This window comes from Nuphar pumila, chromosome 5 (genome assembly GCF_984573655.1).
Source record: "Nuphar pumila chromosome 5, dmNupPumi1.hap1.1, whole genome shotgun sequence".
In the NCBI taxonomy this organism is placed as follows: domain Eukaryota; kingdom Viridiplantae; phylum Streptophyta; class Magnoliopsida; order Nymphaeales; family Nymphaeaceae; genus Nuphar; species Nuphar pumila.
In genome coordinates this window covers 137,658,920-137,686,766 of record NC_143253.1, presented here as the reverse complement: position 1 = coordinate 137,686,766, position 27,847 = coordinate 137,658,920, and the positions used below count along the sequence as shown (strand labels likewise).

Here is a 27,847-nt window from a genome sequence, read left to right as displayed (position 1 = left end):
CCCTACGTCTTAAGTATTGTAAACAATCGGTGTCCCTATAGGTTTTCTCTTCATTAATTACATTATGTTTTGTATCTATAATATCTTGACTATCGTCAAGGTCACATTCATAGTCATATCTATCAAACTTCATAGTCATATATATCAAACTTCAAAGTCAAATCTATCAAAAAAGAATATTCAGTTACTTCCTTGGCCTTTTCAAAATAAAAAAATTTGTCTTTTTCCAAGAATGGTACATTTCTTGATATATACAATTTTTTATTTTTAATATCAAAACACGTATAGCCTTTTTGGTTATCTGCGTAACCTAAGAAAGCACAAGGAAAGGCACGGGTAGAGAGTTTATCATTCTTGATAATGAAGACCATCTCAGGGGTAGGAGAAAGTTGCATACGAAGACAAATGACAAAATACTTCTAACTTATACGTATATATATATATATGCTTTTAAACTCAATGATGCAGTTTTGCATATTCTTGTACATTTAAAATTTATGTCATTTACTTTGCCGCCGCGTTGTTACGTGCACAGGCTACTGCTTATGTAATTTATTTAGTCAATGTACGGTTTCGTACATCATGCATCGCTTACACAGTTTATTAGCTCGATGTGTGGTTTCGCACATCGAGTCTGGCTTTATATCATTTACTTTGTCGTTGCGTTGTTACGTGCACAGGCTATTGCTTACGCAATTTACTTAGCCGATATACGGTTTCGTATATTATGCACTGCTTATGCAATTTACTTAGCCGATGTACGGTTTCGTACGTCGTGCATGACTTACGCAGTTTATTTAGCTCGACGTGTGGTTTCGCACATCGACTCTAGCTTTATGTCATTTACATTGTCGTTGCGCAATGTGCACGGGCTTATGCTTTGATATATATGTATCAAATATATATATATATATATAACTTTGTAAGGTACGTAGTTTTGCATACTCCTGCTACTTTGCATTACGCTTGCATTTAAAGACATAGATTTGCGCATACTCGCCAAGTCTTTAAAGAAAAAGGGGATTTCACATGCAAAATTTCAAAGCTCATAATATTCGTTGTTTTGAAAAGCAAAAACGAATATTTGGTGTTTGCATATTCGCAACCAAGTCTTTCATTCAACCCTGCGTAACAAAAGGGCTTCGACTGCGTAGTCCTAAGTGGTACGTACGGTCCTTTGTTTTGATATCCGAAATGACTCGGATATTCCCAACCTAAAGCACGGGACTTTGAGATTTCTAAAAGATGTTGGGGTTTTTTTCTGAGAAATCGATATCCCTTTCATCGTAACGCTACTGTCAGACATGCATGCATGTTAGTACTACGATGATTGAATAAGAGGATTATGGCAATCTCGTAACGTGCAAAGGCACAATGATATAAAGAAAATTGCATAAATGGTGATGATCACCTTTTCAGGCAAGATATTTGAATTGGTTTGAAAGACCAGAGCATGTAGAATGGGTTGTTAGTTAAAATAGAACCAGACATACCCATTTGTCTTTTTAGTTTTGTCAAGAGAGAGAATGAGATGGTAAAAAACTCCGATGGACAAATTGTTAACAACTACTCGAGTAGCAATTGAACTCGATGTCTCCGATCATCGAAGTTAGGGGACTGGGTTATCAAAAATTATCCTAGGTGGTAGGTCCCAATAACTTTTGGAGAAGTATGGATGCATCCCCTTGAACAAGTGGCCTTTGAGAAATTCTCTCTGAGTCATTGGTCGTCCTCTTAGGAGTGGACTCAGCTAGTTGTTTGGGGCATCAAAATAGATAGAATAATAAAACCCCAGGCAGTCTCAGTTGTTTCTACGTTTCTCCTGTGTGTATCCTCAAGACAGTTAATATCGAAATAAGGTTATCATGCTCATTTTGCTTATTCTGAACTGCATATCACGAAAGAGATAATGTACATGTTAGTTTTGTTCTTAATTTTGATATCTATGCACCTATCAGATTTTCATCAATCTTACCTGTTTCATGGGTTCAGGTGATGATTAGGTCGGAACGGCAGGCGATGGCGGGATGACGTGATGAAATCAAGATGAGACTTTTTCCCTGACGTTTTGCTCCTGAGGACATTTTTTATAATTTGGTATAAGGGTTTCTTTAAAATTCCACTTTTCGTATCAACTTTAAAACCTTGTTTTGAATTTATTTGGTTTTAATGAATGTACGGAGTTACAAATACGTTGTGTAAAAGAAGGTTCGCTTGCTATGTCACAGGGATTCAGCCAGACAGGTGCCACACCTGCATCGATGCGATGTGATGCGGGTGCGGCACCGGTTGCGATCAACCCAACCCTGTGTGCGTTGACCGCACCCAGGGTCATTTTGGTCCAATTTTTTTATTTTTATTTTTTTTTAAAAATTGCCCTATGAAATGGGCTGCGGAATTTAAAAAAAAAAAATTGCTGACCGCGCAGCGGGACCCGCCCCTTGCTGGATTTTGATTTTGATTTTGGCCTTGATAGCTTCTATCTCCTTAGAGTTGCCTATTCCCTGACGAGGACTTCCAGATTCTTCACCGCTCCCCACCCCTTGTTGGATCCCTGAAGGTAGTGATGAGAGAATGAAAGGATAGAACAGCCGAAGCGTGGATGCCTGCTTGTTGTTGCTGCTGCTGCTCTTGTTTTATAAAGGGGCACTTGTGTCCACAACATCTGATGAGCTTTGTTGGCATCCCATGCTATTCCTACCTCCAAACAATGAATTCACAGTGTTGGAAAACATACTGTTAACTTGGAAATGATGATCCATCTTCCTCAAAAATTAAAACCAAAATTCAAGAGCCTTTTGAAGTCTTTATCCTTCAACCATCCAGATCTTTCTTCGTCAAGGATTTTCTCTCTCCATAATAAATGATAATGGTGGTGGTAGCCTTGGTGGCTATTAGTATTCACTTTTCTCCTGACGAGATGGGTGCTCTAGCCGTAGCCTGGTGTAGGCCTCTCTTTTCCACATGTCAAATCCAATAAATTTCTTTTAGCTGTCATCCAGAGTCCAAACCGGAGATCTAGGTGCAACTGTATATAAAATGAAATTTAAAGAACCCTAGGCAGTGGCGTGGCAGTGGCAGTGGCGGTGGAGCCGTAGGCCTCGTGAAGACTCTCTCCAACAAACCACATCAAACCTTTCGCTTATATTTTTTTTTGTGAAGACCAGGGAGTTTCATACATGATTGAATCATGACAGTCAGCAGAACGCAGCAGGCTGGGTAGATCAGATTGCCAATCCTTTCGGTTCATCAATTTTTTCCCGTTGCGCCAAAGTACACAACAATTTTGTCCCGTTATAAGTCATAGGAATATATATATATATATATATATATATATATATATTGTCGCACTGCCGCACCCCCGCACCCAGGTTTTTTAGAAGTGTCGCATCCCTGCACCCGCACCCATGTGACATAGTTCGCTTGTAATGCACCCAAGGTCCGTTGACTTGTCATTTCAATCACCATTTTCCATTGAACTGTTATTTTAAACTCTAAAAAAAAGAATGATTACAAAGCTTTCAAAATTTTACAAGTCTGGGATTTTGGGGGCGTTACAACTTGGTATCAAAGCGACAGGAAAAACAATGATTCTTGATCATCCGGCATCTGCATCGCATTGTAAGTATTATTGATTAAATTATTTTTATATCTATTCTGATATGTTTCGATTTAGATGTCATACAATGAGATGATCGAGTCAATAGATGCCTTGACCAGAACAGTTGAACAACTCCAATCAAATGGTCCAGAACCTGAATTATAGGGTGGATAGGTTGGCTTATGAAAGCACCAACCTAGAATAACGTGATAACCGAATGGAATGCCATCAAGCTCACCCGGGTCAAATGTACCCTCAAGATTTAATAAATTTTATCTTTTATGGCGAGGTAGGTCATTCTGTGAAATGGATGCCATCTTAAGCAAGGTCATGATAAGAGATAGCTGGCCGCGCAAGGCCTGGAGGACGAAGTTTTCTCCGTAAAAGGTTCTCCTAATATACTTGGCACTTCGACCTTACCCTCCTCTCCTCCACGCAAGGTTAGGCGCACAAGTATTGCGAGGAACAGTGCTAAGTAGTACTCAGACCGTTCGTAGGGGAGAAAGTAGAGAATGCTAGGATCTTGATGCTTTTTGAAGAGTCGGCGAACTCTTATCCGGCAGGTTTTAACCTTCTGTAAAATCAACCAGCAATGCTGAGTTTTTGTAAAATGCTCCGTAGTATATATATAAATGTTGCCTTGTTTTTCCACGATTATTTTAAAACCTCTATTTACACAGCCTTTGGTGCGAATAAAGGATGACGCGAAGTACAAATGGTGAATCGCCTTATAAATGGTCTGAATAGCAGAGATTCGTCATGGACTCCCTCAGCACCCTCGCAAACGCAATTCAAAATCAAGTTCATTCTCAGAGGGATCAGGCTGCAACTATTGAAGCGAACTATCACCAAGGCATAGTTACTTACAAAAAATTTTGAAACTAGATTCCCCGACCTTCGTTGGCAAGGCCGGTTCGGTGCTCGCCGAAAACTGGGTTGAGGAAACCGAGCGAGCTTTTCAAGTACTGTCGGTACCTAAGAAAAAGAACACAATTTTTTGTACTTATCGGCTTAAGGATAATGCCTGAAAATGGCGGGACGCGACTCAGAGCATCCATTTTCCGAGAGCAACGGTTATTCTTTGGGAATCTTTTCGGGGTGCTTTCCTAGCAAACTACTTTCCCCCTCATGCGTGGGACAAAAAGAAGATAGAATTTTTGGAGTTATGCCAAGGTAGCTCGAGTCTGGTGGATTACACCACAAGGTTTCAAAACTCGAAATGATATTGCCCCAGCCTGTTCGAAGATGATCACGAGCGGGCCGGGAAATTCATTTGGGGACTGAAGGAAGGACTCTGTCGTCGGGTTATGACCAGTATGCCCTCAATTTTCTCAGCAGTTGCGACAACTACCCTTTTAAATGATGATTGAGAGCAAGTTAAGGGAGGACAAGACAAAAAGTTTGTTGGGAATGATGGAGGCAACAAACGACAACTTGTTGATGGCAAAATGCAAGGACCCTCATTCAAGAAGCAAAATCAAGATAGAAGAATTGAGCCACAACAACAGCCAAATCAATTATGCCCAAAGTGTAACTATGTTCATCATGGACAACCGTACCTTTGAGACACTAGAGGCTGCCTATACTGCGGGAAGATAGGACACTATGTTCAAAAATATCGAAAGAAAATGACAGATTGGCAGAGACGAACCACAGTTGAAGGCAGCAACAACAACAACAACAACAACAACCACAAAAAGAAATGTTTAGTCATGTCTATGCCATTATGACAGAACAAGTAGAGAATAGCAAATAGACACTCTAATAGTCGTAGGTTAAGACTTTTTGTGACACGATAAAATTATGAATTTTGCCAGACAAAAGTTTGTCAATGAAATCACATATAAATTTTGTTCAACCGCGTAATTAGCTCAAAATTTTCTCAGAAACTCATTATGAGTTGTCTTGATCACTTTAAGAACTTATATGTTTGGGTACACACTGTTAAAATATTATGTCTCTTTTAACTGTAAACTGAAATACCCATCAGGGGTATTTCAGTCCTTTTACTTAATAGGTGTCAGCCACCCTAATGGGCTAACAATTTTACTTTTTCTTTTTTTATTTACTTTTGCTTTTTACACATTTTTTCTTTTTGACTGTTGTGAAAGGGACAACTCCATATAGTTGTTGGAGCTGCCCCAACAGTCACAAATGTGACCGTTGGGTGCAGCTCCAACAGTCATATTGAGTTGCACCTGTGGCTTCTTTTTACATTATAAATAGGCCTTAGTGGCCCTTGTAAACATATTCTTTTTTGTGAGTGCATATGCAATATTGTGAAGCCCCTCTTGGGAACTTATGAATTGAAGTTCATTTTGTTTCATGCTTTTGTGCATGTGTATCCGTGCCTTCGTGCACTTGTGAGTGTTCTCCTTTGTGCTTTTGTGCACTCTTTGTATTTCTTGTATTGTGGTGTTACACACAATCTCTTTTTGTAGAGATTTTCACATGGTATCAGAGCAAGGTTGTTTGGAGAAAGAAATTGGTGTGATTCTTCTCAATATCAAGTGCCTCGAAAAACGTGCCTTCAACTTTTTGGTGATTGGAGTGGAGGCTCTTCTTCATTCAATATTTTAGAAGATTACTACAACAAGAAAGATTTAAAATCTTATTGTGGTACGTATTCTTTTCTTTCTTCTTTCTTCTTTCCTCTCTAATGTGTGAGAAAGACTCATTTTTCTCTTGGTTTCAAGCTAAATGGCTCAAATTATCATGTGTGGGCCGGAAATATAGAAGCTCACATCTAAGGGAAAGGGCTTTGGGGTTACATTCAAGGCTCGATTCCGGAACCCGAGCCTAAAATTACTTTGGCTAAAGAAGGGAAAATCAAAATCCTTGAGGGAGATGAAAGAACTAATGCTCTTGAGGAATATAGTAGGAACATGAGGAATGGGAAATGAAGAATTTCAAGATCTTGTCTTGGATTTTCTCTTCCGTTGAGATAAGGATTAATGCCAACATTATAAAGTTTAAAAAGGCTTCTCAAGCGTGGGAGTATCTTGAGAAGATGTATACTTCTAGGGACTTGTCCCATAAGTATTATCTTCAAAAGAGAGCGTTAACTCTTGTTCAAGGTGATATGTCTATAAGAGAGTATTTTGCGAAACTCTCTTCAATTTGGGATGAGCTTGCCATGCTTGAACCCAAGTGGAGTGGAGAAGCCATAGAGCTTCGTCATAAGCAATTAGAAGAAGACCAATTCTTCAATTTTTTGAATGGGCTAAGGCCCGAGTTTGAGCAAATAAGATCTTCTCTCCTATCCTACCTCTCCTTCTCTTGAAGATGTCTTAACTAAATTAAGTTGAGAGGAAACCCGTATGGGCATTAGCAAGCAAAATCCTAGTGTGCTTGCAATGTCCACAAATCAAGAAGAATGTGATGGTGTTAATGTTGTTTCTAGACCCGGTAACAATTTAAGAACATATAGACCTCCTCATTTTAAGAATCAAAATCAAGGAGGAAGAAGATATTATAGCAAAATCTCGTGTCACTTTTGCAAAGAACCGGGTCATATCAAACTGGTTTGCCCAAAATGGAAGAAACTTCTAGCAATGGCAACTACATCTCAACCATCCAAAGAGGAATCTTCAAAAGAAGCTCTATCTCTCAATCAAATTGTGGAGGCTCTTCAACCTCTTCTAAAGGGAGCTATTGCCGGTGCCGCCGTATCCACCTCTTCTCCTCTAGGTAAAACTTCTTGGCTCTTAGATTCGGGTGCATCCTTTCATATGACCCCAAACATTCCATCTCTTTCCGAGTATTCTAAAAATATGTCACCTTCTTTTGTTTCGACCGCGGATGGTACTTCTCTAGAAATTAAGGGAATTGAAAATTTTAAAACTCAAAACTTCTTTATTCCAAAAATTAGACTTATACAACAAACAACAACAACAACTACGCCTTCATCCCAAAACAATTGGGGTCAGCGATATGAACCAAAAAAGAAATTCATTTTGGGTCTTCCACATGAATCCTTTTCCTCCAATCATTTCTATCCAACGCCATGTCCTCGGTGAGGTTCAAAGCATTCATATCCTTTCCTATCATCTCCATCCAAGTCTTCCTAGGCCTACCCCGACCTCTTTTAACTAATATATTTTCCCATTTCTCCAACCTTCTAACTGGAGCATCATTAGGCCTTCGCCGAATATGTCCAAACCACCGTAAACGATTCTCTCGCATCTTATTTTCAATGGGTGCAACACCTACCTTCTTACGTATCTCTTCGTTCCGAATCTTATCTTTTATTGTATTTCCACACATCCATCTAAGCATCCGCATCTCAGCTACACTCATTTTTTGAATATGATGTCTCTTGGCAGCCCAACATTCCGTACCATATAGTAAAGCGGGTCTAATAGTCGTCCTATAAAACTTTCCCTTCAACCGCAATGGCATTCTACGATCGCACAACACTCCAGTAGCACTTTTTCATTTCATCCACCCAACCTTTATCCTATGATTTACATCTCCATCAATTTCTCCATACTTTTGAATGATGGATCCCAAATATTTGAAATAATCATTCACCGGTATATCTTGCTCACCAAGCTTCACTACACTCCCATCACTACTCCGTTGCTTACTAAACCGACATTCCATATATTCAGTCTTACTCTTACTCAACTTAAAACCTCTAGCTTCCAATGTCTGTCTCCATAATTCTAACTTAGCATTAACCCCAGCTCTAAACTCATCAATCAAAACAATATCATCAGCAAACAACATACACCACGGTACATTTTCTTGAATTGATCTCGTAAGCTCATCCATCACAATCGCAAATAGGAAAGGGCTTAAAGCAGATCCTTGATGTAACCCAACCGTTATCGGAAAATTGGTTGTCACCCCTCCACAAGTGCGGACATTGGTTACTACTCCTTCATACATATCTTTAATTATACTAATGTACTTGAGAGAAACACCTTTCTTCATACATATCTTTAATTATACTAATGTACTTGAGAGAAAAATTAGACTTATACCAAAATTAAATTTAAACTTGTTTTTTGTTTCTCAACTCACGGACCTTGGGTGTAACATTTAATTCTCATCTAATAAATGTTTAATCCAGGATCACCGGTCCGGGAGATTGATTGGGGAAGGCTCTAGGAAAGGAAACTTGTACTATGTGGACTTTCTTCAAATTCCTAAAAACACTTTTTGTAATGTGGCCCAACATAAAGACATAAATGTTTGGCACAAGAGACTTGGTCATCCCAACATTACCAAGTTATCCTATCTACATTTTGTTAAAGATCTTTGTAAAAATATTTTCTCTTGTAATGATTGTATTCTTGAAAAAATGAGAAGTATACCTTTTGAACCAAGAACTATGTTTAGTACTAAACCTTTTGAAATTATTCACTCGGATGTTTGGGGACCGGAACCTGTCATATCCAAAGGTGGTTTTGCTTACTATGTGATTTTTGTGGATGATTTCTCACGATATTGTTGGATACATTTTCTCAAACATAAGCATGAAGTTTTTTCATGTTTTAAAACATATCATATGATGATTAAAAATCAATTTAATAGTAATTTAAAGATATTTAGGACCGATTCCGGAGGTGAATATCTCTCTAATGAGTTTAAGAAATATCTTGAGGATTGTGGCATTGTCCATCAAAGATCGTGTCCTAAGACCCCACAAAAAAATGGTTTGGCCGAAAGAAAGCATAGGCATATCATTGAAACCACTAGAACCCTTCTCATTTCCCAAAATATTCCTAAAAATTTTTGGGTCGAAGCGACTCTTGCTTCCGTCTATCTTATCAACTAACTTCCATCCAAAAATTTAGATAAAAATTTCTCCCTTTGAGATTCTATATGAAAAAGAACCTGATTATAATAGGTTGAGAGTTTTTTGTTGTAAGTGTTTTGTTCTTACCGATAAAAATGATAAACTCTCACCAAAAGTCATTCCTTGTGCTTTCCTTGGCTATTCGGAAACTCAAAAAGGATTTCGATGTTATGACTCTAAGAATGATAAATTATATGTTTCAAGGAATGTAACTTTTTTGGAAAATGATAGTGGTTTTGAAAAAAATGAATCTCATTTAGAAAATGCTGATTACTCCTTTCTTTTTTACCTTTTATCCAAGGATGATGATATCTCTAGTGACGATGAATCAACATATAATAGTGAAAATGAAATGGTTGTGATCAACAATAACTCTAACCCTTTTACCCCTCAAGAAGAAAATGTATCTAGAGAACCCATCACTTATTCGCATAGAGATAGAAGCACCTTTAGGAGTGCTATTGAACTGTATAGTGAACCTAGTGAGACTATTTCCACTCATGATTCTCATCCTAGGAGAACTGAAAGAACTAGAAGGACTCCCTCTAGATTCGTATCTTTTGATTCTTTCTCTCCTAAATATCAAGCTTGTTTGAGTGCCATTCACTCTTATTTTGAACCAAAAATTTTTGGAGAAGCCAAACAATGTACTGAATGGAGAGAAGCCATGGAGAGTGAACTCAAAGCTCTTAAGAAAGCTAACACTTGGGAATTTCAATCTCTTCCCAATGGCAAGAAAACTATAGGATGTCGATGGGTGTTCAAGGTCAAGACTAAGAGTGATGGTTCTCTTGAAAGGTATAAGGCTCGTCTTGTAGCTAAAGGGTACAGTCAAGAATATGGGATTGACTATGAAGAGACATTTGCTCCAGTAGCTCGTATGGTTACTGTCAGATGTCTTATCACCATTGCTTCAATTCGAAAATGGAATATTTACTAAATGAATGTCAAAAATGCCTTTTTAAATGGAGATCTTAATGAAGAAGTTTACATGGATGCTCTACCTGGAATGGAAATCCCTAAAAATAAAGTTCTTCGTCTTCGTAAAGCTCTTTATGGACTGAAACAAGCACCCAAGGCTTGGCACGATAGGTTTAACAATGTAATGACTGAAAATGGTTTCACTTTATGCTATACTGACACTGCATTGTTTGTTAAGAAATCTGATGCAGGGATTGTTATATTATTGTTATATGTTGATGATATGTTAATAACAAGTGATGATATCAAAGGAATCAAGAGCATTAAATCTATTTTGACTTCAAAATTTGAAATGTCAGACTTAGGATTTCTGACATATTTTTGGGGAATTGAGGTTGTCTATTCTCAGAGAGGCTATTTTTTGTCTCAAACTAAACTTGCTTGTGAGATTCTTGATAGATCAGGAATCACAGATGACAAGGTCTGCGAAACTCCTGAAATAGTAGGTTCGAAGATGAAGATTGATGATGGGATTCTCTTAAAAGATCTCACACCTTACCGGCAACTGGTTGGATCCCTAACGTATCTCAACATTACCAGGCCTGATATTTCTCATGCAGTACATGCTGCTAGTCAATTTCAACATGCACCTACTACAGTCCATATGAGCGCCATCCTTCGCATCATCATATACATAAAGGGTACAGTAAACAAGGGAGTATTTCTATCTTCTACGTCTGAATTAAGTGTAATTGCTTATACTGACTCTGATTGGGGAGGTGACACAAATAACCGTCACTCTACCACTGGTTTCTGTATTTTTTTAGGTGAATCATTAATCTCTTGGAGATGCAAGAAGTAGCAAAAAGTATCGCTTTCATCCACCGAAGCTGAGTATAGAGTCATGGCATCTACTACCATGGAGATTGTTTGGATTCGCAACTTGTTGGAAGATATGAATATTCAAGTTCAAGGGCCCACAAAATTATGTTGTGATAATAAAAGTGCAATCTACATTGCCAAAAATCACACATTTCATGAGCGCACGAAGCATATCGAGATGGACTGCCACTATGTTCGTGAAGAATATTTAAGAAAAACCATTGACCTTCCTTATATTACATCAGAATATCAACTGGCAGACTTCTTCACCAAGGCGCTGTGTTCTCCAAGATTTAACTTCCTTCTTGGCAAACTTTCGGTCGTGACACCCTAAGTTTGAGGGGGAGTGTTAAAATATTATGTCTCTTTTAACTGTAAACTGAAATACCCATCAGGGGTATTTTAGTCCTTTTACTCAATAGGTGTCAGCCACCCTAATGGGCTAACATTTTTACTTTTTCTTTTTTTATTTACTTTTGCTTTTTACACTTTTTTTCTTTTTGACTGTTGTGAAAGGGACAACTCCATATAGCTGTTGGAGCTGCCCCAACAGTCACAAATGTGACCGTTGGGTGCAGCTCCAACAGTCATATTGAGTTGCACCTGTGGCTTCTTTTTACATTATAAATAGGCCTTAGTGGCCCTTGTAAACATATTCTTTTTTTGTAAGTGCATATGCAATATTGTAAAGCCCCTCTTGGGAACTTATGAATTGAAGTTCATTTTGTTTCATGCTTTTGTGCATGTGTATCCGTGCCTTCGTGCACTTGTGAGTGTTCTCCTTTGTGCCTTTGTGCACTCTTTGTATTTCTTGTATTGTGGTGTTACACACAATCTCTTTTTGTAGAGATTTTCACACACACATGTTGTACATCCTCGTTAGCCTCGATTAACTTAGACTACAATCTCTACAGATAACCTTTGAAGGATATTTCGAGAACAAAATTCTTTTAAGGAGTAGATTGTAAGACTCGTGCCTTTTCAAAAAAAATTTGTTTTGGATCCAACCCGGATCTAGGTCCATCCCCCACCCCTCCCCTTTGTTTCCCCTCTTGCCCAGGAACCGAGCCTGGCTCAGTTGTGGCCTGCCTAGTCGTGGGCTGGCCACTGCCTACGACAGTGGCCCAGCCATGCTAGGTACGCCCGATCGAGTTGAGCTCGATCCCCGCCTTCCACTAGTCAGGCGCAGCCGAGCTAAGCCCGACTAGCACCGAGCCCAGCTCGGTTCACCCTTGGTGTGAGCCTGGTTAAGTCTTCTTAAACTGAGCCCAGCTCGATCAAGAGGCAACATTGGGCAGCCTCTTGGCTCAGCCGAGTTGAGTTCGGCTCAATCCATCTTTTTGGTACCAAGCCCGACTCAGTCCGGTCGGCTCGAACTAGGTTCAAGTTCGGCCCCTACGACGCAAACGTTGATTACTCGTTAAATTAAAATGGTTATATCATTTCTTTCGCAGTGTAATAAAATATCCTTTAGTGCACCCCATTGGCGCAACGGACGTGGCACGCGCACCAAGGCATGAGATCTTAAAAACCTACGCTCGGAATTGTCAGCAAGTCCGACCATCTCCGAGGTATGGGAAAGTTGCATACGAAGACAAATGACAGAATACTTCTAACTTATATATATATATATATATATATATATATATATATGTGTGTGTGTGTGTGTGCTTTTAAACTCAAGGACGCAGTTTTGTGTATTCTTGTCCATTTAAAATTTATGTTATTTACTTTGTCGTCGTGATGTTACATGTACAGGCTACACCTTACGCAATTTATTTAGCCGATGTACGGTTTCGTACATCGTGCATCGCTTACGTAGTTTATTAGCTCGATGCGTGGTTTCACACATCGAGTCTGGCTTTATGTCATTTACTTTGTCGTTGCGCTATTACGTACACAGGCTACTGCTTATGCAATTTACTTAGCTAATGTACGATTTCGTACATCATGCACTACTTACGCAATTTACTTAGCCGATGTACGGTTTCATACATCGTGCATGGCTTACGTAGTTTATTTAGCTCGATGTATAGTTTCGCACGTCAAGTCTAGCTTTATGTCATTTAAATTGCCGTCGCGCTGTAATGTGCACAGGCTTATGCTTTGATATATATGTGTCATATATACATATACATAACTTTGTAAGGTATGCAGTTTTGCATACTCCTCCCTACTTTGCATTACGCTTGCATTTAAAGACGTAGATTTGAGCATATTCGACAGTCTTTAAAAAAAAGGATTTCACATGCGAAATTCCAAAGCTCGTAATATTCATTGTTTCGAAAAGCAAAAACGAATATTTGGCGTTTGCATATTCGCAACCAAGTCTTTCCTTAAACCCTGCATAACGAAAGGGTTTCGACTACGTAACCCTAAGTGGTATGTACGGTCCTTTGTTTTGATATCCGAAATGACTCGCATATCCAAGACCTAAAGTACAAGACTTTGAGATTTCTAAATGATGTTGGAGTTTCTTTCTATGAAACCGATATCCCTCTCATCGTAACAGTACTATCAGACATGCACGACATGTTAGTACTATGATGATTGGATGAGAGGTTTATGGTAACCTCGTAGCGTGCAAATGCACAATGATATAAAGGAAATCACATAAATGGTGATGATCGTCTTCACAAGCAAGATACTCGAGTTGGTTTGAAAGACCAGAGCATATAGAATGGGTTGTTAGTTAAAATAGAACCTGACGTACCCATTCGTCTCTTTAGTTCCGTCAAGGGAGAGGATGAGATGGTACAAAAATTCTGATGGACAGGTTGCCTCGAGTAACAATTGAACCCGGTGTCCCCGATCATCAGAGTTAGGAGACTAGGCTACCAAAAATTACCCTAGGTGGTAGGTCCCAATAACTCATGTAGAAGTATGGATGCATCCCCTTGAACAAGTAGACTCTGGAAAATTCTCTCTCGATCATTGGTCGTCCCCTTAGGAGTGGACTCAGTTAGTTGTACAGGGTATCAAAATACATAGAATAACAAACTCTCGGGCAGTCTCAGCTATTTTTACGTTTTTTCTGTACATACTCTCAGGACATTTAATATCGAAACAAGGTTATCATGCTCATTTTGCTTATTCTGAACTGCACATCACGAAAGGGACAACATATATGTTAGTTTTGTTCTTAATTTTGATATCTATGCACCTACCATATTTTCATCAATCTGACCCGTTTCATGAGTACATGTGATGATTAGGTCGGAACGACAAACGATGACGCAATGACGTGATGATATTAAGATGAGACTCTTTTCCTGACGTTTCACTCCTGAGGACATTTTTTGTAATTTGGTATAAAGGTTTCTTTGAAATTCCACTTTTCGTATAAACTTTAAAACCTCATTTTAAATCTATTTGGTTTCAATAAATGTACAGAGTTACAAATCCGTTGTGTAAAGGAAGATTCGCCTGTAATGCGCCCAAGATCCGTTGACTTGTCATTTCAAACACCATTTTTTGTTGAACTGCTATTTTAAACTCTGAAAAAAGGAATGATTACAAAGCTTTCAAAATTTTCCTAAAAAGTTATAAGTCCAGGATTTTGGGGGCGTTACAATGCAGGTATTCCTAGCTTGACTTCGGGTTGGTTGATAGACTTAGGAGCATCATGCCACATGACTGCAGATCAGTGTATACTAACCAATTGTAAACCATGTCAGTGTTAAAATATGGTATGCGTATGGATTTGGATCCAGATCCATACGCACGTTATGTTTTAACACATGCACAATGCCATTTCATTAATGGCATTCCTGTAAATTTTATGTTATCTCAGCTATTGTATTTTTTCCCTATTTATAAAGTTTAGGGCTGGGAGGTTGGGTTAACGTGCGCCGCCCCCAGCCATTGTGAATCTCCCTCCTCTCTCTCTCTCTTTTCTTATTTTCTGCAGTGAAGGCTGAACCCCACACAGAATCTTATATGGTATCAAAGTTGCAGGTTGCGGAACCCTACCAGACGTGTGTTCAGCAAGATCTGAAGATTTCTGAAGGAACAGTTTTGATACACCTCTTCGTCCATTCTTCTTCCTTTCTTGGTAACTTCTGCACTCGTTCATTCTGATTTCTCTCCTTTTCTGATTCTTATTCATTCTGATTCTTAACGTCTGCAGCACTCGTTAAATGTGAAAACACATTTGCAGTTTTCACAGTACTCGTTATCATCACCATTTGTCTCTCCTTTTCTGATTCTTATTCATTCTGATTCTTAACGTCTGCAACACTCGTTAAATGTGAAAACACGTCTGCAGTTTTCACAGTACTCGTTAAATGTGAAAACACGTCTGCAGTTTTCACATTTAACGCCTCTTCGACATCAACGATTGCAGTTTCCCTTTTTTTATTGCAGTCTTCCTTTTTTTATTGCAATCAAATCTACTGCAGTTTTTTAGTATTTTTTGTTGATTTATTTCCTCTTTGATTACAAAAGTTTTCTTTTCTATTACTGTTTCATGTTTTCTGTGCGACGCCTATAGGCAGGTTATAACAGTCTACAATCTCGACCCTAAAAAAAAAAGGGGTTTTATTAGTATCACGGGTGCATAGTATCACGGGTGCATCCCTTATTAAAGTTCTATTGATTGATTAAGTGATCTTCAATTTTCTTTTCTTTCTCTTCATTCGTCTTGTTCGTTTATTCGTTGTTCCATTGATATGGATTACTCTTCGTCATCCACCTTGTCCTCCGGTCCCTCTGCAAATTTCTTGAGTCAGCTTGTTACAGAAAAACTTACTCACTCTAATTTTTTGACATGGAAGAGACAAATACTTCCTTTTATACGAAGTCAGAATCTCGATGAACATCTGGATGGTTTGGTTCCTATACCACCACGGTTTACTTTGCAGGAAACCACCAATGAGAAGGGTGACACCATTACTATTTCCTATAAGAATCCAGAGTATACAACCTGGAGGAAGCGGGATCAGTCTTTGGTTGCTTATATTACGTCAACACTATCTCAAGAAGTGTTGGTTACTCTTTCAGATGATTGCACTGCGGCGGATCTGTGGAGTAAGTTGTCTCAGACATACTCTCAGATATCAGAAGCTCGAGTTATGTACTTAAAAAATGAGTTTCAAAGTTTGAAGAAAGGCTCCATGTCAGTCATGGAATACATAGGCTGCTTGAAGAGTATTACTGACCAATTGGCGGTTATTGGAAGTGCTATTTCAGATAAAGATAAAGTTCAACAACTCCTCAATGGATTGGGCCCTGATTTTGACATGTTTACCACAACTTTGTCATGCTTTCCTCACTTGCCTACCTTTGACGAGAGGCCGCGGACGTTTTGGGCAGGGAGGTCGTGGTATTTTGCCTACACCTAATATTTCTGGTGTTTTTAATACAGGGAATCAAAGGAGAGTGCCCAATTGTTTCTTATGTAACAAAAGAGGACATGTGAAAGCTGATTGTTGGTTTAATCTACAAAATAGAGGAAAAATAAACAAAATTGAAAATAAGTCAGCTACTACTGTGGACACGAAAGCGCCACCTACAGATATGCAACAACTTTTGTTATCAACATTGTCACAGATGACGATCAAGCAAAATGAACAAGGCGAGTGGTATGTTGATTCCGGTGCTGCCACTCATGTTACGGGTAATGTCGGTAAGTTATCTCACTTATTGCCTTATTCTGAAAAAGGTAGTATAGTTACGGGAGATGGAACTTATCACTTCATTAGTCATACTGGCAGTGCACATATCCCTATGTCAGAATCCTCACTTCACTTGTCCAATGTTCTCCTTGCGCCTAATATTAAAAAGAACATTGTTTCTGTAGCTAAACTTGTTGACGATATGAATTCTTCCATCGAATTTACTCCATCTTCTGTTTATGTTAAGGATCTACGAACGAAGGAGACGTTCGCTAAGGGGGAGCGACAAGGAAACATGTACGTCTTCAAGGAGATTCCCTCAATGAAGTCGTCCAAGCATTCTTCAGTGTCTTCACCTTCAGCCTCAGTCCTCCAGTTGAAGTCGTCCAAGCATTCTTCAGTGTCTTCACCTTCAGAGTCTTTGTTTTTCCCTTCGTTGGAAGTTTTTAATTCATCTCATTGTAATAAGCCAGATATTTGGCACAGTCGTTTGGGCCATTGTAGTCGGGGCTTCGTTGAAAGTCTTGTATCTGATGGTCTTCTTCCAGAGTCTAGTTTATGTTCATTTTTAGATAATAATAAATGTTCCTCATGCGAATTCTGCAAAAGCCATGTTCTTCCATTTCATATTATCAATAAAAGGGCTTCAAAGCCATTTGAGATTATTTGTTCCGATGTTTGGGGACCCGCACATATTCCTTCTCTTTCCGGTAGTCGTTACTATGTTATCTTTATTGATTCTTATTCCTGTTATACTTGGATATATTTCTTGAAACATAAGCATGAAGTTTTTCAACTATTTCGGGAATTCCATTCGATGGTCAAAACAAAGTTTTCCTATGATATTGTGCATTTACAATGTGATGGTGGTGGCGAGTATTCATCAAACGAGTTTATTGCCTTTCTTCGGGATAAAGGAATAAGTCGACAGGTTTCTTGCCCTTATACCCCTCAACAAAATGGGGTTGCGGAAAAGAAACACAAGCATATTGTCGAGAGTGCGATGAGCATGTTACATGATAGCAATGTGCCCGTTAGTCTCTGGACAGAAGTTTTTCATACATCTGTTCATGTCATAAATCGTCTTCCTATGACACTTCTGGATCGGCACTCTCCATATTATACTTTATTTGGGCAACATCCCTCTTATGATGAGTTGCGTGTTTTTGGTTGTGTATGTTATGTACATATTGATTCATCTCTGCGAAATAAGTTTCAGGACAAGGCCGTTAAGTGCAGATTTGTTGGGTATGCGGATGAATACAAAGGCTATTGATGTTATGATCCTACTACAAAACGTATTAGGACCTCTAGGAATGTTGTTTTTGATGAACAAAATTTTCAGATCAATGACTCCGAAGAGCTGTCATCTCGAGAAGTAGAGGTATATGATCCATGGATGAGCACAGATCTTTTTGCTAATACAGGAGAAACATGTTAGGTGAATTGTCCTTCCTTTGGCTTGAGCAGGGGGTTGGATGACTCACAGATGCGTGTTGAACCATCTCCAGTAACACTAACCCCAGTAGAACGCTTCTCTGGACAGATATACACTAGACGGGACAAAAATATAAAGCAGAGGAATATGAAAAGCATCGCTAATGATCCGGCTCAAAGGCCGTCACGCATTAGGCATCCTATTCAACGATGGGTGAGTTATGAGACCTTTTCTCTTGATTTCCAGTTGTTTATGTCTCAGCTCACAAAACAGGATGAACCCACTTGTTTTAATCAAGCTCTTCAATCTTGTCATTGGACTGAAGCTATGAATGAAGAAATGGAAGCACTTCATGAGTGCCAGACTTGGGAAATAGTACATCGGCTAGAAGGAAAGAATGTAGTTGGCTCAAAATGGGTTTATAAAACAAAGTACAAGCCTGACGGAAGTATTGACAGATATAAAACGCGACTTGTTGCTCGGGGATTCACACAACAATATGGTGAAGATTACGATGAAACTTTTAGTCCAGTAGTCAAAATGGGTACAATTCGTGTCATCATATCCCTAGCAGTCGACCGTGGATGGAGGCTTAGCCAGATGGATGTTAAAAATGCATTCTTGCATGGAACTTTAAAGGAAAAAGTGTATATGGAGCAACCTCCTGGTTATGCAGAAAAGGATCCTACTGCCTGGGTGTGCAAACTAAGGAAATCTTTGTATGGGTTGAAACAGGCATCCCGTTCTTGGTTTGAAAGTTTCTCTATGCAAATTCAAAGCTATGGTTTTAGAAGATGCTTTCTGGACCACTCACTCTTCATTTACCAAAAGACAGGCATCGTTATACTTCTTTTTATATATGTTGATGACATTGTGATCACTGGGAGCTCAGATAATCATGTGCAAGACGTGAAACAGTTTTTAATGAAAACTTTCAAGATGAAAGATTTAGGGGAGTTGAGGTACTTCCTTGGTGTGGAAGTTGACAGGCAACAAGACACATTGACACTCATGCAACAAAAATACACTTTTGATCTTCTAGAAAGAGTCGGGATGACGAATTGCAAACCAGTCAGCACTCCGAGTGTATTACATCAAAGGCTGAGCTCTGAAGATGGTCATCTTTGTGTCAACCCAACAACGTATAGAAGTCTTGTGGGGATGCTGCAGTACTTGACCTTTACCAGACCTGATATAGTTTATGTTGTCAATCAGGTATCCCAGTTTATGCATGCTCCAACGGAAGGTCATATGGAAGTTGTGAAGCGCATTCTACGATATTTAAAAGGAACTATAGGAGATGGTCTTGTTTATCGCAAGAACGATAACCTGCATAGAGGGCATGAACTCATCACTTATACAGACGCAGATTGGGCAGGGGATCCAGATGAGAGACGATCTGTCTCTGGATATTGTGTATATATTGGACACAATTTAGTGTCCTGGAGTAGCAGAAAACAAAAGGCAGTGGCACGGTCGAGTACAGAGGCTGAATACAGGTCGTTGGCTGCAGGCACGGCAGATGCTACATGGATTAGACACTTATTGAGTGATCTTGGAGAGACAATTATTCGATCATTTCTTCTATGTGACAATCAAAGCGCAATAAACATTGCATGTAATCCTATTCAGCATAGCAGAACGAAGCACATTGAGATTGATCAACATTTTATACGGCAGAAAGTCGAGATGAAGGAGATAAAACTACGTCATGTTCGAACAGAAGATCAAGTGGCAGACTTGTTTACTAAGGGGTTAACAGGACATCAATTTTGGCTATTGAAGAGCAAGTTGTACATGCTCTAAGACCACGTACAACTTGAGGGAGGGTGTTAAAATATGGTATGCGTATGGATCTGGATCCAGATCCATACGCACGTTATGTTTTAACACATGCACAATGCCATTTCATTAATGGCATTCCTGTAAATTTTATGTTATCTCAACTATTGTATTTTTTCCTTATTTATAAAGTTTAGGGCTGGGAGGTTGGGTTAACGTGCGCCGCCCCCAGCCATTGTGAATCTCCCTCCTCTCTCTCTCTCTCTCTCTCTCTCTCTCTCTCTCTCTCTCTCTCTCTCTTTTCTTATTTTCTGCAGTGAAGGCTGAACCCCACACAGAATCTTATAGTCAGGTTGTCTTTCGCACTGCAAATGGTTCCTTGATGATTATTTCAAAAGTTGGTTCAATTACTTTTAAGTCCAATCCGTGTAAAAAATTTAATGTTCCCAAAGGATTAGGGATCGCAATGAACCGGGGGGAAGGGGGGAAGCAGTGGTACCTGGCATGTTTGGGGCAGGGATGGAGGATATGAAACAAGGAATGGATCGGGGATAGAGGTGAAAATAAAAAACTCGTGTGGGGATGGAGGCAGGGATGGACTTACACTTTCTCTCTCCTCGCCTCACTCTGTCTCCGATCCATGTTAATAAAATGACTAAAATACCCTTAGTTATTTAATAAAATTATATATAACTCTTATATATATTTCTAATACTAAAGCCCAAAATGACCCTTTCGGCTTCTTCATTTCTCCTTCCTCTCCTTTTGGTCACCGCGGTCGACCCTTTCAACCTCCTCTCAAGGTTCCTCATGCTACTCCACATGACAACTCGACCCTCTCGGCGGCTCGTTCTCTCCTCCTCCTTCTAACGAACGCAGCGATAAGAGACGAGGATGATAAATTTGGTGAGATGCGGGAACGGGGACAGGACAAGGGTAGGGATGGAGACGAGGATGGTAAATTTGAGATGAGGTGGGGGTGGAGGTCTAAAGTCTCCCCCCCCCCCCCGGTCACGGGGATGTACTGGGGATGGAGGTCACTATTTTGAGATGGGGCAGGGATGGAGACCTTGTCCCCCGCACCCTCCCTGGTCCACTACCATCCCTACAAAGGATTACTCTATTCACTACTGAGGTAGAATATTGTGCTATAGCTCAGGTGACTGCACTGGTTATTTGGTTGAGGTGGTTGTTGCGGGATATGAGAATGAGTATAACAACTACAACTACTTTGCATTGTAACAATCAAAGTGATTCATATTGCCAAAAATCCAGAATTCCATGAAAAGACCAAGCATGTTGAGATAGTTTGTCGCTTTACCTTTCAGGCATATCTGGATGGAGTCATATCATTGGCGTAAATGGAACTGAAAGTCAGATTGCTGATTGCTTTAGGAAAAATTTACCTTTGAAGGCTTTCCAATCATTCTTGGGGCTGATTGTGTTCTCATCACCTCAATCTTGAGGGGGAGTGTTAAGGAAATGCCATGAACATTTTCATATAATAACCTTTGTTTATTAGTATCTTGTACATACATATTTTATAAAGGGGTATATAGTTGTTGGCTCTCTAGTCAATCATTTTTGTCTTTTTGTGTAACCCTAAGGGGACGTCCCCCTATATGTTGTATCATTGCTTTCTTTTGAAGTTAGTGAGAGTTCTCTTCATCTTCCTTCTTGTGTTGCTTCTCTAATCCCTCCTCCCTTTTAAATCTGATTTAACATATCATTCTCCAGATCAGCATTAGTATGTAACTTTATGTAACAAAGATCACAATTATAGATATATCCTATATTTTAAAATCATATCATATAAATACGGTACATTATAGAAAGACACACCTCTAAATGATCCTTGAATGACCCATTCAAGCATCCAAGTTACATTTTTCTCCTTTTGTTCTGATATACTTACTACCCCCAAAAGATAATCCCAACTAAAAGATTATGCAGCCTACAAAAAACTACAGACTAGCAAGTTTCCTATGCCATAGCATCCTTACCCTGTGCATCAATGCCAAAGACATTGCACCCTTATTGAGATATAATGGTTTGGATTACATACCAAATTACTGCTAACTCTATTAAAGCATAACTATGGGGAAGAACATGTGTAGAATAACAAGACAGCCCTATTGGCCAATCTGTCAAAGCTAACACGTCCAAAAATTTGGGCACAATAAAGTGGTGCAAAGATGAGACAACAAAGCAAGCACCAAGTTTGAATTCAGGCCCAAGTTGCATCCACTGATAACAAGGGAGCCGATAGCAGCAGGAAAAAAAAACACAAGCCTGAGAATGAAGACAAAGATCGACTTAAGCCTTAGTTGCATCCAAGAAGAATTGAACCAGAATACATCATATATAGAGTTTCTACAGATAAATGTAAAGCTGCCATGAAAGATTTGCTACTCAGAAGATTGCACCTTATACATTGTTTTTAAAAATTTTGGAGGCATACAAAACATAGTCAAGTCAAAGTTATGATTCACCAAAGTGCTAAATGATGACCCAGTGTAACTTCATTGAAAATCATAAGATGCATCATGAAACCAATTGCAAGCTATAATGATTAGAGATAGAGTCAACATAAGAAGCTCACTTGCATCACATCCTCTGGTTCTGAGGAATTCCGCTCCAACCAAAACAAATCAAATTGACTTGCTCTTGGTGTACTTGTGGAAGAAGCTGGAGTTGTACATTCAACAGATGAAGGCGCAAAGTACTGATCTTTCAAGCCCGCCCCAATGAAACTATTTGATAGTGCAACACGAGATTCATCTATACAAGCTGTGTCCATCTCATGGATGTCTTCAAACATTCCCTCCATACCCTTATTATGCCACTCATTCACTTTAGGGGACTGACCTTCAAATCCTCCTGAGGAAGCAGCCTGAAGTTTTGAAACCCCAGGGCTCCCACAAGATACTGGGAAGCCAGTTGAAGTGCAACACTTGATAATATGTTCAAGAATCTCAACAAACTTTAAGAGGCGCTCATTAACATCCAAACCTTTCAAGTCACATTTATCAGCAAAAGCACATATGTAGGAATGAGTCTCTAAATGAGAGGATGGAACAAGTTCCTCGCATATTCTGCAGATCACTCCATCAAGATGTTCACGATAATGTTTATCATGAAGTGAGTTCCATCTCATTTCATCTAGCAGCCTCTTGGGTGACCTACCATCCTTCTGAAAGACCAATGCATCCTCATCGTCAAATGAGGGAAGCAACTTATCATTTAGAGTCTCACAATAACTGCAAGTGTCAGATTCTGTGATGCAGCCCTGATCAGAATGTCGCTCACTTTGTGATGACTGTAACAGAGGGGAGACACTGAAATCTCCTGTATCCTCTTCAGACATCATGCCTTTCTGATCATGAGGTTCCACCTGGCTCTGTAGTTTCAATAGTGCATAAATGGGTGATAGATTTTTAACATCCTCCATATTATTCAAGACTGCACCAGACTCGATCTTAGAACTACTTTGCTGAGGAATCAAGCTTCTTTCTATGTCTGGAACACTTTCCAAATACTTTTCAAACATACAAAGATGATTTTCATCAATTGGTCCATTCTCTTTGTGCAGCTGTAATAGCCTAGAACCCTGCACTAAAATGAAAATTGTCCTACTAAATAACTGCTTCAACCAACCTGATTGACAAAGCAATCTCTTCTCTGCTAAACTTTGAACTATGCCTCCACATTTCTGCTGAAATTCAGAAGAGGAGAGCTTTGTACACTCTTCTGATAGAACAAGAAGTCCTTTAGCCATTTCCCTTGACTCAGCAGATGCAGCCCCCTGCCCATCTAGGATGGCCATCACTTCTCTTTTGAAAAGAGCAAGTTTGGCATTCATTGCTTCTTTAGTAGTATCTAATCTTGTATTCAAGGACCCCAAAAGCTCCTGAACAATGGCACATACCAATTATAACTGGGGAAGTGAGTTCTTTATGAAAAAACAGGCATGAAATGGAGAGGGTGAACTTTGTATGAAGTCACAAGGAATAACATTTAACAAAATTGCTTGCTCAAAATTTTTGCAAAGGACAAGATAGCATTAAAGTGTGAAGTAAAAGAGATAATCCATAGCACTTGGAAGTTCAGAACTACAAAATGGTAATAATCGGTTGTCTCCTTTGTCAGAAAATCTAACAGATAACATGAATATCCACTTAATACCTTCAAGTCACTGGGATTGTGTGAACCAGGTTGATCTGGATCAGAACCATGTGTTTTCAGTTTCTGCGTGGAATTTTTTAAACATGTCAGCTCAATCTTTGGATCCCCGCTACCAGCTAACTGTTCTACTCCTGGAAAGTCGGCTTGCACCTTCTTCATACTTTGAGACCCACCCTGTGAGTCACTGAACCCTTGGTTTCTAGTGCCTGGATGAGCAAGGAGAGTATGAAACACACTCACAAACAAACAAACAAAAAAAAGAGGAGAAATAGTCATGTAACTGTTATTAGCTAAAGAGCATCAAAAGAACTGTTCCTTTGACAACCATAAAACACATGATTCCTGTGTTTCAATTGGTAAAAAAACATTTTCCTTGCTTGGGCTAAATGATCCAACCTCTGAAAAGTGAGTGCTTCAAGTGTAAGCCTGAATCACAGTAGTTTCCATTCCTCAGATTTCAAAATCAGTATCAGAAGGCTTCTAATACCAAAACAGACTCATTTTTTGACTATCTAAAATTTCTTTTTTTTTAACTCCTAGGATCATAGATTAATGCAAGATACCATGATAAAGATAAAGTGGCTCAATAACTTAATCCGTCATGCCACCAGGTTCTGCTTTCATGAATCTGCCAATTTTAATTTTTCTAAATAACACCATAAATGAAGAACATCATTTTAGTCAAAGAATAACATGTCACTGATGAACGGAAGGCAGCACAATGTTCCATTAGGAGAGTTATCCAAGCGAGTTCTGGATGGTGAATAACATGGAAAATGTAGAATGCCCCCTCTTGTTGATACAGTCAGTTTTGCTTCCTCACATATAGATAGGGCTGGGGAACGGAACCAAGACACTCATGGCTTCGCTTCTTTCAGTTCAGATGCAGGCTCATTTAGGCTCACAAACGGGATCGATAAACTAAGTACAAGCTTGATTAAATCACAAGACGAGCATGAAAACAGATGTTCACTCAGCTCAGCTCGGATAGGCTCATTAAAATATATAATATGCATACTTTAACTGTCATTAATGTCAACTAAAACATTGTAGACTAGTTGGTTGAGATACATGGCTTGTAGCAAAAGGCTCAAGGTTTGAGTCCTTTGTCATACATCTTTTCAAGCATAAACAAATAAAAAAAATAATTATCTAAAACAAGCTAGCTCAGGCTCAGCTCAAGCTTGCGATATGCTGAGCCCAAACTAACAAGCCTGACCTCATCACACACTTCAGCCAAAATCTAAGCTCGATTTGAGCTAAATAATGAGCCAAACCTGAACAACCCAAGCTCACTTGTTCAGCCCTTTTTCTAGCCCTACATGTAGATAACATATAAACAGACTCTGATTTCAAAAATGATTACAGGGTACTTCAATTTGAGAACCTAGAGGAGATGAGCATTATTATGTGCACTTGAACATTAATGGCATGAATATTATGCAAATTATGAGACCAGAATCGATTTTTTTTCACCCTTTATTTAACACCAACTATTAGTTTTCAGTCAAAGTAGGAGAACGGACTCTACTTTTCAACATTATCTGACTGTGATGTCAGGCAAGAAAGCCTTCCGTTATTGAGAAACTGCCATTTTCAATATACTTTATATTTTTTCTTTCTAAATTTATGTTCCTCACCGTTTTGTAAATAACAAATAGATAAAACTAATCCCCCAGATTCACAAGTAAATTTCCCCTTTAAATGGGTGCTCGATGCTCCTACTTGTCCAGAAAAGAAAAAAGTGGAGAGATTGCATTGTGCTCCACAATGCAAAATCCCAGCTTATCATATTATATTGACAAGTGGATTAATGAAAAACACACTATTAGTGAATATATCTCATGGAAACTCATTTTTTTATTCCCACTTGAAAATTCAGTGACTATTGCATTTAGACAAGCCTCTGCACTTTCCACATCAGATGGATGGTACAAAACTAATTGAGAAGTGACGCAAGAAATTAATGGATTTATACAGCATGTGAAGCGAGAAGTGACTATGACGCATTTAAGTAGTGATAAAAAGTTTTTTTATAATGCATAAATTAAAAAAGAAAAAGGTCAAAGTTTTTATAGTATATGATGCGACTGATTCATCTCAGATTTATTCACAATTTTTTTGTTTTTTTTAAAACATAAAACCACATGACATTATAATTCGTAATGGACCTAATGGGCCTAAAATACTTTTTCATTGTAAGATAATAAATTAAATTATTTTACATACGTCAATAGAGAAAAAAATCTGGTTTGAACATATCTAAGAAAAAAATCATTAGTAGTAGTAGTAAGGAACAAATAGTAGATAAAGATTATCACAGCATACTCGTGAATTATATACAAGACAATACTAGCGTGCATGTTCTTACAATGAGATGAAAGTTTTGAACATTAGTGCCTTGACTTATTTTTTCAAATGAATAACCTAAAATACCTTCAATAAAACGAAAATGTTTGCATTTAAAGAAAAGTATACAAAATGCATATCATCATTTAAGATTTATTCCTTAATCCAATTATAAAAGGTCAACTAGGGTGCTGTTGTCATAGGAATTACAATTCAAATTAAGAAAATGTTATGTTCTCGAGTGAAAGTTCGATTCCCATTCTGAAAATCTGATAATCTTGGAAGCCTGGTTACAATGATTTCCGGTAACCATCGTCTATACCGTGATTTCTCCAGCAGCCATGCAGTAGGAGATAATGTCATCCATGCAGTAGGAGATAATGTTTCTACGCTTATTAGGTCATACAAGTCAAACGTTCTCACAAATCATATTTGAAAACCTCTCCGTATAATTAACTCACTCCTGTTCACCAATCGCAACGCAATCATGAAGCAGGCAGAGCACAAACCTTAAAAGGAAAACCTCCAAAGAATTCAAGAGAGAAAAAAAAAAAAGGATAGGAAACCACCACGCTTTCAAGAAAATCCACTAACCCACCTCGTTCACCATCGCGGCAGAAACTCCTAGCAAGCCTCGACTCCCCGCGCTTCGCCGAGCGCCGCCACGAAGGAACGAAGACTCCCCGCTGACGGTCGGCGGCGGCAACGCTAACCGGGACCGCTTCATCGGACGGAGGGCCGCGCTTAGTCTTAATCGGGTTGAGACCGGCTGGGATTCCGAACCCGGCCATGGAATCCGTCCCTTCACCGTTCATCCTCCGTCCGGAAAACACAAAGCCCTAGAAAATCGTCACCGCGGCGATGCAGAAACAGAGAAATTATGACGACTGACCTCCACCATCCCTTCGGACGAAGAAGAAGAACGGTGTTTAGGGTTTTCGGTGCAGGGATTGGTGATGGCAACGAATTCATGCGCTCGCATGGGAAACCAAAAAAAGGAAGATGCGCCAGCGGGATGAGGTGCAGACCAAAGCGAGAAAACGAGCAAGAAGAGGATTACTGCTGGATGAGGACGAATTTTGGAGTTGACCCACTGTCCCATGTCCCACTTTGAGTTGAGTCTGTTTCCTGCAAGCGCCAAGTGGCACACTAACAAAGACCCGAGGGTGGGTCTCCAACCTCCAAACCGCACAAGAATTGAGCTCATCTGATCTGGCTGAGTCGGCAGGACGGAACAACGGACCCGAAACGGTCTGGTTTGTGGATGC

General features: G+C 39.2%; 1 protein-coding gene across 3 annotated transcripts in view; it reads right to left on the bottom strand.

Moving 5' to 3' along the window:
- LOC149838970 (Protein kinase superfamily protein) overlaps positions 1-27,590 on the bottom strand; it is a 90,553-nt gene extending 62,963 nt beyond the window's left edge. For all 3 annotated transcript variants that reach the window (XR_016432005.1, XM_090006908.1, XM_090006909.1), the window contains exons 1-3: positions 27,178-27,590; positions 24,231-24,436; positions 22,648-23,955 (exon numbers count right to left, since the gene is read on the bottom strand). Coding sequence is in view for 2 of the 3 variants with exons in the window: in XM_090006908.1 (XP_089863034.1) it covers positions 22,648-23,955; positions 24,231-24,436; positions 27,178-27,394 (1,731 nt within the window). In the remaining variant the exon portion in view is untranslated. The remainder of the gene's footprint in view (positions 1-22,647; positions 23,956-24,230; positions 24,437-27,177) is intronic.
- Between the last annotated feature and the right edge of the window lie 257 nt (positions 27,591-27,847).